The following is a 13,864-nucleotide window of genomic DNA, read 5'->3' on the forward strand; positions in this document are numbered from 1 at the left end:
ATTATATTTAAATTAAATAAATATAAAACTTAAAATTAATAAGTATGACACTTACTTTACTATGAAATAAAATAACAAAAAACAACAACAATAACGCAAGCATAAAAAAATCTATGGAAATTGAAAAAATATTATTGCGCAATGTTAAACGAAAATATATTTGCAAAAGAAATTATGTTTTTTTGAAAAAAGAAATAGAAATATATGTATATAAAGTATAACTAAAAAAATACACACGCTAATATTTATCAAGAAATATTCCGAATAAAAATTTAAATGCAAAAAAAAAATTTATTACAAAAAAAACGAGCTAAAGCAATTAAAATAATTAAGCAAAACATATACACAAATTCGATTTAACGAAAATATTTAATTTGTTTTCGAGAACTTCACCAATGGTCGCTTGTGGTTGTAAAGCGTAGCCGAATGCGAATCTTAATTACATGCAAAATAAATGGGTACAATGAGGCCAAATAAATACGATGTGAGTATTTTATTAAAGTTTATGAAAATATTATAAGAAAAACAAGCAAAAATGCTAACTTTAGTTGCACCGATGCTGCAATACCCTTTACAAAAATCGAAGTTTCCCTGAAAGAACTACATTTTGTTAGTTAAGTTTGTGTGATAGCAATATGATATAGTGGTCTGATCTAAAAAATTTCTGCGGATATTATAAGCTTGTCTTAGAAAATGATTTATACCGAATTTCGTGAAGATATCTTCTCAAATGAAAAAGTTTTCCATACAAGTACTTGATTTCGAACGATAAGTTTGTATGACAGCTATATACTATAGTGGTCCGATATTGGTCGCTTTCAATAAGTGAGTAGTCTCTTGCGGAGAAAAAGGCGTGTGCAAAATTTCAGAGCGATATCTCAAAAACTGAGAGACTAGTTCGCTTATATACAGGCAGACAGAGGAACATGGCTAAATCGACTCAGCTGATCCTGCTAATAATTTATATATGTACATATATATTTTATATAGGGTTTCCGACTTTTTTTCGGGGTGTTACAAACTTCATGGCAAACATAAAATAAGAAAGAATAATTAAAATGTTTATGAAAATATAAGATCAAAAGAAAGATAAAATTCAAAACAAAATCTTCAAAAAATATTTTTTCAAATATTTCCAATATATTTTTGCATAAAATATTTGATAAAAAACTACAATCAAGGACTTTGTTGATAATTATTTTACTAACATTTTTTTTATAATTTATTTTTATTTTTTTTATAAAGTTAAAAATAAAAAACTTTTTCTTTTAATAAAGTAAGAAAGAAATATGCAATGTCTAAATTTTTGTTGAAATGAAAACAAAAAAAATATAAATATTGTATTAATAAAACATTATTCTAATATTTTTTAATAATTTTTTTATGAAATATTTTTTTAATAAAAATAAATTTTCTTAATAAAAATATTTTTTTTTTTTTTTTTTTATAAAAATATTTTTTAATCAATTTTTAATAAAATTTTTTTTTCTTTATAAAAAATTAATCTAATATTTTTTAATAATTGTTTTAATAAAAATTGTTATATTAAATTTATGTAGAAAAAAATAAATTTTTCGACATTTCGTTATATATCCATTGATTTCTTGCAATTATCTGCGTAAATATTTTCTGTCACTGTAATGTCTGTCATTTACGTTAAAATATTATTTCGAGTCTCGAATATTTTGTGCGCGATAACACGAGTTGTCGCCATTAACTAAATCAACTATCAGCTATTTCAATGCAATGCCACACCTCTTTTTACCGAATTCTGACCTAGTTAACGGCAACACTTCATTGCACACTTATGTTTACAACTTGGTTCAATTATTTTTATAAAAAGTAAATTTCCAAACAAATTTCGCTAGTAATCCGATGCAAAAATGCCAATTTCTTTTATTTACACGAATCAAAATAAATAATTTGTAGTTGTATTTACACTTAATTTATTTTTACTCAAGTGTCATTTCTACTGTGCGGCACCGCTTCGGGTGTCGCGGTAGTGTTTTGCAATTAAAATAACAAATGACAGTTGAATGAGTGGTCACTGCCACATGGCAGTACATGCGACCGCTTGCGCACACATGTAGACAATAAATGTGGGTCAACGAACTCTAATAATGTTTAATAATGTTATATGAGCATATTGAAAACAATATGTATAAACAATGCCTCGCCAATTTGTTGACAAATGTCTGCTCATTAGTGCGAGTATTTTTGCTTTCGTGCTAAACCCGAAGCTTGGCAATTTAAGAGAGGGATATGCGAGCAGACAAGCTAGGTGGTAGAGAATCGTTGGTGGAGTGTGGCGCTTTTATTTCTTTGCTAAAGTTGAAATTTTAATAAGTATAGGGTATAAGTTTTATTCGAATCTAGTCTTGAAGCTGCATGTCATACATCTTATACGAGTAGCTTCAGTTAGCCATATTTCATGGTGTCGTCATGTTTTACCGGTTTCTGAGAAGCTTTTTGTGAAAACTAACTTCGTCTATATTTTATGAATTGATTATACACATTTTTTGCCAAAAGATAATATAAAAATCTATCATAATGTAGCACAAACTATAATTTTAGCATTTGTGTTTATGGAGGGCCTTAAATCTCTTTTGGATTATTTTCAAGGGTTATTTCGATCTAACTTTTATTGTATAATAACTAAAGTCGAGGTTTTGAGTCAAACTAGGTTAGGTAAGGTATAAGGTCTGATTCAAAACTCTATGGGTTTCATTTGGCTAAGTATTTGTTATTTGTTTTACCCAAAAACTCCTTAAAGTGCATCATCTCATAGATCGAAGAAGCGTTTTTAGTTTCCATAAATTTACTAAGTCCATTAATATCATTACCAATTAATTCTCTAGATTCCCTAAAGGTGTGCCTATCGTGAAATTTCAATCCCAGGCTAACAAAAGTCGGCAATAGAAAAAAGGGACAATATGATTCCACCTCGCCTCCCTCCATACATGGTATTTAGATATTCAGTCGTATCGCTTATGAAAAGTGCCCAGTAAGAGTCCCTGCAATAACTGCGAGACTGACTTTGCTAAGTGCAGCTAATTTGGAGGACCACTTACGATTTACTTTGAGCCAGAAGGATCTCGCAGTCGCACAAGCTGTAGTTGTTGAACATCGCCTTCCAAGCTCACTGGAGGTTCATAGATCCAGAGCTAGAGCGCAAGACGTCATCGGAAATCTCACTCGATTGAAATTGTGGTAAGGGTGCCCTTCCTATCTACCGCTATATTGATGACAGTCAACTACACTTGAAAGACGCTACAGTAGTCTGGAGGGCTGGAACTAGAGTTGATGATGAGCTTACGACTGAAGGCTGTACCTCCCTTCTACCCTCTCTCTTAACTTCGGTCCATGCGCGAGGAAGTTTTCCAACGGCATCTCCCCACCCACAAATCCCCACAAAATAAATACGGAGAATATAAGACTTTGTTAAAATTTGAAACAAAATTTATAGCATAGATGAAAATTGTAGCCACTTAAGTGCTCTGCTTTCGCTTTAAGATGAACTAATTTTTTGTCCTATCAGCGCCTGTGTCCAAAAATTACTTATGGCTGGACCCGAAAAAATGTTATTGCTTAATATACTTCCGACAACCGTGAACATTGTAGTTAAGTGTATTGCTGCTAAGTGTGCTCTAAGGCTCAGGGAAGCTGGGTATATGAAAGGGTCCAAAAAGGACACGCCGAAAATCTCTCCTCCTTCAACGGAATTCTTGAAAACCTGGATCATTGTGTCACAGAGGCGGCTTTTAAATTTATTAATCTAATCACAATGAGGGATGTGTGGATGGGAAGAGTTTTATGATGAAGAGCCACAGTGAGCCTTTTTATGGATGGGTCGAAGCTAGGAGGGAAGGTTTGCACTCACTTCGGCAACAGAGCGGTAACACTAACTAACAACCGCTCCAAGCTAGTCAGGGAGTGTCTGTCATCACTGTAAATAGCATCTAGACACACCAGACTTGTTTGGGTGCTTGGTCGTAGCGGTATTGCTGGCAACTGCAAAGCCGCTGGGCTAGAGGGGGCACCCTGGCACCATCCATATCAAAATGATGCCGCCTTGGATCTCAATTGGCATCTTGCGTTTTAGTATTGGATCAATGGAACTCGCAAGGTTGGTTGACAACTAGCTCCTATACGACCACGAGATCCTTTAGGCCTAGAGTAGAGCGCAGGAGATCTTCTGAAATATTTGACTTTAGCAAAATTGATCTTTCCGAAATAGTATGGGTTCTTACTGGTACTTACGGAACCATCTAGACACTTTCTTCTCCATTGTTCAGCCTTTGCAATACTCAGGCTGAAACATCAAGGAAATCTTTCTTCTGAAGCTAAAACAAACTTTGGCCGACTCAACAAATTTGTGATAGGCACAAAGGGCTTCGTTGATTTGTAAGGGACTTATGATTTATTATAAAGGAGTATTAGGTGTCAGAACGAATCGGCGTTCAATGCTATCAAAGTTGATTCCTCTTAGTTACGTTCTCATAACCTAACTTAACCTAACGCAATAACTTTGCGTTACTATCAAGCGGTCTTATTCTAACTTTTTTGAATGACATAAGCAAAAACACAAAATATTTATATATCACACATACATACTTGATTAAAAATGTGTTTATCACCTGCCAAGTAAATTATACATTGCTTTACGACTTCCTCAATTTAGCCAGCCAATAACTCAGAAAAACTCAGCCATCAAGCGCAAATTTGCGCTGACACACAACGGCTACCGCGCTTTAATCCGCCGGCAACGCTTTTGCACAGCATACAAGTGTCAATATATTTATTATTTATTTACAGCAGATATGTAAAATATGAAAAATGTAAATAAATGTGAACGCAAAACGTGTAAATACACGGCAAATCATAAATAAGTCATAATCACTTGTAGTTGCCTGCAAATCGCTGATAGCGCGTATGACACTTGTGCGCATGCGCTGCAGCGTGCGCTGTAGTGTGACCAAACACATGTCAAAGTCAATCTTATCGCAGCGCACTTTATAGTAAACATTTGCCCGCGAATGGCTTGTGCTCCACCGAAGTGCAGCTTTAAGTGTAATTAACGCGATATTTTCAGAAATATCGGCATATAGCTGTAAATATAGTGGTTGCACAATTATGAAAATCGCTTAATTTATGCGGCAAATAAATTGAGCGCAAATTGCACTCACCAGCGGCAGGGAGTTGAGCTACGCGCGTTCAACGATCTCTCCGAGTACCGGAAGGTTTGGAATCTTTCCAAAAATCTGCTTTTATTTGCCTCCTTTATACGCCGCTTACTTGCATTGTAATCCGCTTAGCACGAACGAGCTAGCGCGTAAAATTTTGACGAGCGTGACAGTGATTTTGGCGCGTAAGCCGCTTAAGCGCATTTACACTTTATGGTGTGGCATTCTGCGCCGGCGCACAAGCAGCAAAGCGCGCAAATCAGAACTCCTTTGCCACTTAAAGGCGCACTGGCTTGAGTGGCGGCTAATTGACTTGATATGTGTGTAACAGCTGGTGTATGCGCATTTGCAACATTGTGCGGCATGCATGCTGTTTCACGCGCTTTCACTCTTTTTTTATGCAATTTCTTCGCCGCTGCCACTTTGCCACCGCTTGCCGCTTGTAAATGGCCACACACGTTGCTGCTGCCGCTGTGGCATGATTATGAGAAATCATCCGCGCTTTGCGGCAATTAAAATTCCGTTGTTACAATAAATTCGCTGAGTTGATGATGTCATTGCATTTTTCGCTTTTCCTTTGCTGTTGCAACAAAAATAAAAATATTTGCAAGAAATTGCGTATTTTTAGCCTTCGCCGATATTCTCCAATATTTACATTAATGCCTCATCATTTGCTCTTCGATGTATCGTTTTACATTTGGCCTCCAGTCCTCGCTTTTAGTGCCCCCCAACTGGCCGGTGTAGCTCAGCGCTACCGCCGACATGCACCAGCTGTCGAAATTGTTGCATGTTCGATCGGCGCGATTGCCGCAGCAGCCGCCGCATGCGCAAATATGCCAGCGTACATCAAACAACAACAACAACACGCATGCAAAGCAGCGGCGCTGATATCTTCATGCCTTCGCTTGACTCATATGCACCCGTGCGCCTGGCTTGTCTAGCTTGCCTGTGTGCTGGCGGAGTCAATCCACCGTCTGCGCGCTGACTCTGTGTATGTGTGTGATCTTGCCACTTGGCCCTTGGCTTCAATCAATTGCTACTGTGTGAACGCGCGTTGTTGCTCTAGTTACAAGCGCTGCCGCGAAGCAGTGTTGTTGCCGCTGATGCCACCGTCATCGGCTTGGCCACCACCAGCCACGGCAATCGGCCTGGGGCGGCTTATCTCGTGACATGCCGTTGTTGCTGTTCCTCTTGTTGCTGCTTTATCAGATGCTATTTGTTTTTGTCGCTCATTTGTTATTTCTCCACTGTTGTTTTCTGCTTTTTTGCTGCTTGCAATTGCTTTGGGTTATTTATGTGGCGGCGCGCAGTTTATTGCCGCTTCAGCTGCGGCAGCTACAAATTGAATTTGCATTTTTCGATTCATTCGTTTCGATTATTGGCGCTACTTGTGTTTCTTCGTCATCGTCAGTTTGCTCTTTTGGCTCTTGTGTTTGCTCTTGTCGTTGTTGTTTTGTCTTGCCTAGAACTCGCTGCCGATCGTTGGATCTCTGGTGCAATAATCATTTACATTTGTTATTCAAGATTAAGGGCAATTGTTGTTGTTATTATTATTGCAACTCTGCTGTCCAATGTTTAAGTCTTACAAATGGAATTTTAATTGTTGAACTATGATTTTTACCCAAGAGAACATCGTATGTAATCGAAACAGTGTTGGAAAAATGTCTAGTAGGCTGTTTCATGCTTGCAAAAGCCTAACTTACAGCTATTTAGTACTTATTCTTAGAAATGAAGAAGCCTTACGTTCAGTGACCGAGAAAGCAGGGTTATGGGAGACAATTCCTTCCGGAGCCGGATTCCTCAGACACGGTTCTCCAGAATTTTTTTTTTCAGATTTTTTTCTCCCATAATTGAGTAATCAGGCGACCCGCATTCCATATTCTTCCATTGTCCTTGGACGGACATTATTCCTGGACCCTGAGTTTTCAGGGCGGCCCGGTGGCTGCAACAATTTTTTGGAAATAAATCATGGGGTTCCATAATTGATTAATTACGGGATCCCCATCCCATATCCTTCCCTCACCCTGGATTTCTCTCTCGAAAGCGATTTACTCCTAGACCCGGAGTTCTCAAGGCGGTCCTGTGGTCTGCAACTATTTTTTAGAGACAAATCACGGGGTGCGCATCACATATCCTGTCCGTTCCCCAAATTTCCCTCAATCTCTCTCTCTCTCCTTTTTCCTCTCCCCCTATATGGCCAGTGGCATATAAATTCCAAGTTCTCAAGACCCAATTATAACTTTCCAACTAGTAATTGTGTAAACAATAATCCAAAAAGTTTTACTACCGAACTCTATAGGTTTTGGGAAAAAAGGTCTCTTACTCGGTCTGAAATATTTTGAAGCTCTGAGAGATTCTAAATAATTTTTCGATGTTTTTCATACTGTGACTAGTAAACAGAATTACTAAGCTTATTAATTCCCATATATCACCATGAAATACGGTAATGTCGTAGGGGAACACGAAAATACCAATATTGAGAGGATTGAAACTCAATGGATTTGGTAGAAAAAACTGAGTATGTTCCACCTAAAGTGTCTAATGTCTCGAAATTTGAGACATTGGCAGCCATTCTTCATTCAGCGTTCATATATTCAGTTTTCATATTTTTTGAAGATGGGATCTTAAGCTTAGGTGTTCTGTGGTGACCCCTGCAATGTAAATAAACTCCCTTTTGCCTAGATGTGGGTCAAACCACGTCAAGTGGTCCATGCAAATTTCGAAAAATCTCCGATTTTGAAAATTAACAGTTCATTAGGAATGGAACCAGCCGCATACCCCGTGATATAGATATGTCGTTAAAATTCTTTTTTTTTTGTTAAAGTTCTGAATTTTATCGTCCTCTAAATTTAAAGCTTCAATAACGGAGATATTTCGAAACTTTCATGAACCACTTGACGTGGTTTGACCCATGTAGTATATGGTATGCCTTGTGTTTCTAGTTTTATAAGACCTGAGAGGTTTCTCTAGGGTCCATTGCAAACCATTCTTGAAAGAGCTAAATGGTCTAGGCAGCTGGGATATGTGCCTCTCCTGCAGGTCAGCTTAGCTGAATTTTCATTTCCTTCTATTCCTATTTGAATGGGTACCCTTGTCATGTTATTTTCTGTTTGCATAACCTAACGAAATTAATCTTAGTATTGGCCTTACGGACAGCCTTAATTGCTGCTTGGCTATCTATTACAACGTTTATGAACTTGCGGTTCCGAGCAGGAGATCACGTAGTCTAGGGTTCTTTGCTTCAAACAACCTCTGAAGGAGCTTAATAACCCGGAACAGGTTAGTGGATTGAGTCTTCAGCAGCCACCGAGCGGAGAGACCGTACCACTGTATAAATTTCATTTTTGTTTGTTCTAATCTCTTTTGAATTACGTAAATATCGGATTGAGAATGTAGAAACACTGAGCACCACTAATACGCTTATAGAGTTGATGAAGCGCGTCGGGTACTCAGCTGTTAACAGCAGCTGCTGATTAAACGCCAACGCGCAAAGCACTTTCAAGAATTGAAGCGCGTGCGCATCTATTTAGAAGAGAATTCTAGCATACAAAAGAACAAATGTAAAAAAGTCGTGAGCAGAACATTGAGCAAACCAATGCTTGCTTGCTTGCTCACTTTACATTACAGTGCCAAATCACTGCAGATAATGTGTTGAGCATTGTTCTATTTACAGACTTTTACTCAAGGTGAGATGTCCTTCCACCACTTAAAGCCTCTAGCCACTATTTTGTTATTGGACAGCCGCTCAGCAGCGATCCTGCAACCTTGACGCCAGCGTTTTGTAGCTGACAATTTATGTCGTTGCGATAGTGTGGCGGTGAAGTGGCAAATCGTCACTCAAAGTGGCGCAGCATTTACACAAACATTTTGCTACTTGCTGCTCAGAGTGGGTACACACAGTGGCACGTCTGCCATTTTTAGACAGCAAAAAATCCATGCGACCAAATAGTTGCAAGCGACTTTAAAAATAAATAGCACACGATGAAAATAATGCTACATCATTTTGGGACGCGTGTTGTAAGAGAGTATGCACAGATGGACCGACGAACGTGTGTGTGACCACAGCACATGCGTGCCGCACTTGAGCCGCAGTCTTCAGCTGTCAGCGCGGGGCACGCGGCGAGACTGACGATGGCGCTGTGGCGCGTAGCCGCATTTAAGCGAACTGAGTGGGCCGCTTTGCGCATTGCCGCCAGCAGCAAGACAACGTGCTGTGCTCGTGGGCGTACAATTTGCGCACTGCTTTGATTTCTGTGAATTTATGTTGTGTACGGGGCCGAAGCGTACACCAATATCGAGCCGCGTATATGAGGCGCGTGTGAATATTGCCATATATAGGTGAGTCGGCGAACGTGGCGTTGCTGGCGTCGACTTGACTTTGAAATGTGCGCATGCGCGTAGACTCGGCGTTGTTTGTCTGCATATTTCGGCTTCGACTTTATTTCTCATTTATGTCACAGACGTTTTATTTAAGACTTTTTCACATTTCTTGGTGGTCAAAGTATGCGCATTTTTAGCGCGAATTTTATGCGCTCGGACATTGATGAAGTGCAATAGTGGCGGCTGTTGGGCGGGCCCCGGCCGCTTTCCGACCCGATTGCCATGCGTACGCACAAAACACCGAACAATGCGTACGTGACGTGACATGACATGATTTGACGTACATATGTACTGTGTTCACATACTTCCATGTAAACGTTTTCGCAACGTACGAACTCGGTCCGGCACGCAGTATGCGGCAGTTACACGCGGCGCATGTTCAGCGAAAAATGCTTGCAGTTGAAGGAGTCCGTGCAAACTGCCGGACAACACGCGCGCGCTCACACGACCGCGCGTGCAATAGAGCCCATGTACCATAGGAAACTGATTAATGAGTCTTTGTCACTGGTAATCAGTCAGCCAAATTGTTGACCCGCTTTAGCCGTCAGTTCGCCATTTAGACAGCGGATCTCAACTGTACAGTTGGTGCCTTAATTCCCATCCGGCGTGTGCTTTATTAGTGGCGCCTTAAATTTCCAGCCACATAATTTGTGTACCGCTGCATTAATTCCCATCCGGCGTGGCATTATCGGCGTCACCTTAAATCAGCAGCTACCTAATTGGTCCACCGCCAGCGCGCGCATTCACAGTCTGTTTCCCAGCGAAAATTGTAGGCGCCTGCAAATCATGCCACTCAAACTGCTACACCTTGATTTACACACATTTTTCCATTCAACTGAAATTTAATCCTGTGCTTTTGTAAGCCTTATGTGTGAATCTTATCGCGCTCTCTGACACTAATTGTGTGCGAATGTTTGCGCAATTTGTCTGCATAATCGGATTTAGTGCCTTGCTGCAACAATATTTAAAGCTCCGTGGAAAATTGAAAATTTTAAAATCACAATATATTTTTGGGAGGTTTCGGATATATTAAAACCTCGTCAAAAGCAGTTAAGCTCTAAAAGAGCAGAAAAAGTTTGGTTGACTGATTGATTGAATAGTAGTCGGCCCTCAGTGAAGAATTTGAAAACACCGAGTTTATCTGAGGCATGAAGAAACTTCATTTATTCTCTTTGTTCCCTTTCCGTTCAACGCTGGTGTAACTTTATCCGAGTAATTGAAATCGTTTTTTGAAATTCGTTCCTTCAAATTATTCAATTTTTAGTAATCGGATTGTGTCTTAGCTAAAAGAGTGGGTGCATTCGCTAAATATACTCCGCCTACTTTGTGTTTTGAATTTTTTCATATTTATGGAATTTAGCAGGCAATCAATGGAATTTATGTGAGTATGAGAAAATTAGTTTAAAGTTCTTAATCTGTTTTTTATGTAGCTAGCGGCCTTCTGTGGACAATTTAAAAATATCAAGTATATCTGAGGCAGATAGTCAAAACTCAACTTCTTTTATTATTGCTCTTCTCTTTCATTTCAACGAAGTGTAAGCAATTCAGAGCGAATTTAAGCCTTTTTTGAAAATCGTTCCATCAAATTAATTAACATTTTCGCAAGCTAAAAGAGTGCGTATATTCGCTAAATATACTTCACGTACTTTGAATTATGGCTTTTTTTATATTTATAAAAATTTGTGCAAGGAAGAAGAAGCAGCGGTGTAGAAGTGTGAAAGTATTGGGAGGATACTTGTCATTAAAACAATGTAGGAAATCCTACATACGAATTAAATTCCTCATACATATATGGTTGGGTGACATGCACTTGTACTGTGGTTTCCACAATTAAATCATTTTTATACAGTTAATGTGTGTTTCAGACTTGCTATTGCCATTTATAATTCAAATATCATCATTTCGAAAACAAAATACAAAGTCTACACTTACAAAATACGATAAGAAAATTATGATTAAATAACTTTTGGAATAAGTATAGCTTGAAAAATTGGGTTTCACAAGTTTCTGAAAACTCTACAAAGTCTCCAAAAATTAAAATATATTAAAAAAATGTTAAAATATAGTTTTAACATTCTATTTCTGCTTTTCGTTTTCATAAAAGACGCCCGAATCATCGTTTTAAAAACTCTACACTTCTAATATGCTGTAACAAAATTATGGTTAAATATTTTTTGTCATAAGTATAGCTTGGAAATTAAATTTCACAAGTTTCTGAAAACTCTACAAAATCTCCAAAAATCAAAAATAATTAATTTGTTAAATATCGGATTTTTTTTTGTACATTTATAAACTTTAAGCACTTTAGTTATGAACCTTGCTTGAGAGGAAGGAATATAGCTTAGTGATCAATCAATTACTAAAAATCTGATCAATTCGGATTATTCAAAAAATTAAATAGATTTACTTAATTGTAATTAAATACTTCTATAAAAAGCAATGAGTGAAATTCCTACAATTCCAGCAACAGCGGCTAGCGAATTAAATAATTTATACACACTTGTCATATAATATCAACGATGACAAATATCACGCCGGCGCTGCGCTAATGATGACAGCAACAGCAATAAATTACTGTTTACACCATGTAATTCAATTAGCAATAGAATACCAATTACACGCACTAACACATACATACATACTCGCGCTTATGCATTGGGATATACAACTCCCAATGCAACACTGCAGGACAACAAGTCCCAGCGCGTTTGGGATTCAGTTGAAGTGTCAGCGACAACAGCGGAGGATAGTGTGTCAAGGGTGTGATGATTAAGACACAGAAAAGGCGGCAATGCGCAGTTGTCAGCGAGTGCAGTAAGAGCAGAAACGACGAGAAGCTGGCAATGCGGCAAATCGCTCGTAAAAATGTCACGTAAATTCTATGTAATTTTTTTATTTACTCACAACTATATGGATGTAAGTGTGTGTATGTTTGTGTCAGTAGTCACTAGTCAACCAACCGCATTCTCAACATTTTGTTACAACATCATTGCATTTTAGTTGTGATTGTCAATCGATAAACCATTGTTTAACTATACTCTTTGGTGGCAATGGCTGCTTGTGCGAGGGCAGCGGCGTTTAGAAATTCTCCAATGACAGCTGATTGCATATGCAATTGAATGCTGCATGCAATTAGCGAGCACATTGCATTAAATGAGCTTGGGAGAAATACGAATCTCTAAACACATACACACTTTAATTATTTATATTTTTGAGGTCGAGCAATGTGTTGGCGGCGGGCGGTAGTTGTCCCATTTGCATCACCAGTGGCAATTGAACAACGCAAGTCTAAAGGCACAGCACTAAATAACTTGCTCCGTCAGCGCCAGGCCATACATATTCATAAGAACATATTCCGCAGCTATCGCATTGCCCGATATCTGTAACTGTTATGTGCGGCTTTTTGCATATTACACATGTGAGGTGAGCTATTGCTAAGCGTTGCGGCCGCCTCGGCGTGCGACCAGTTGAAATGCGCCGGCAGCTGGACGCGCAAATCTCCGTGATCAGCGTGGAGTGGGTAAATGTGGAGCGATTTATTTCATGCACGGCACTTAGACACATAATTTTTCTAATATTTCTTATAACGAAATGCCGTTAATTGCAAAATATTTATCCGCAATTTTTTGTATGCATGTATATATGTTTGTATGTATGTATTTATGTATTAATAACGCTTTGGCTGCACAGCTTTCAAGCGTTCGCTATTAGCATACTACAGCTTTGAAAATCATATGCCAAGCACATATACCATACATACATACATACATATGTATATACATGAAGCAAGAAGCAAATATAATACTTATTTTGACAGTCGCTCGATCGTTGCTAAAGCGAGCCTGCTGTGCGCTGGCATATTTTGATTTGCTACTCAAGTGCTTGACACTTGACGTTTTGCTGTCGACAAGCATTTACCGTTACTGTCTCGCTAATAATGGAGGATTAATTTAATTGTGACCGCACTGAATTCGTAAAGTGCAAAATTTCGTGTTAATTTTCGCAGTGCAAGCAGGCTTCAGTTGTCTATTCGCATGCCCAGCACATGTGTTGAGTTGGATGAAATTGAAAGATGAATGAATTCTTTCAAGTGGCAGCCATGCATGCTAAGTATTATGGCGTTTTGAGTGAAAAACAAACTTATTATTTATGCATTTATCAAAATTAATGTGTCGTAAAATTTTATTGGCTAAACCGCATTAGCCATATTGCTTGAGCGCACTAGCCTATAGCATACTTGTATAAGAGATAAGTTGGGCAACTTGTGAAAATTGTCTGGATTAAAAATCATAAATTTAATT

At 38.3% G+C, this 13,864-nt stretch overlaps 1 protein-coding gene across 1 annotated transcript in view; it reads left to right on the forward strand.

The window, feature by feature from the left end:
- The first annotated feature begins 249 nt into the window (after positions 1-249).
- The window catches only part of LOC120771841 (pneumococcal serine-rich repeat protein), a 162,416-nt gene continuing 148,801 nt past the window's right edge, over positions 250-13,864 (forward strand). The window contains exon 1 of the mRNA XM_040100084.1: positions 250-484. Within this exon, the coding sequence (XP_039956018.1) occupies positions 483-484 (2 nt within the window). The 5' untranslated portion in view covers positions 250-482. The remainder of the gene's footprint in view (positions 485-13,864) is intronic.

Source organism: Bactrocera tryoni, chromosome 3 (genome assembly GCF_016617805.1).
Source record: "Bactrocera tryoni isolate S06 chromosome 3, CSIRO_BtryS06_freeze2, whole genome shotgun sequence".
In the NCBI taxonomy this organism is placed as follows: Eukaryota; Metazoa; Arthropoda; class Insecta; order Diptera; family Tephritidae; genus Bactrocera; species Bactrocera tryoni.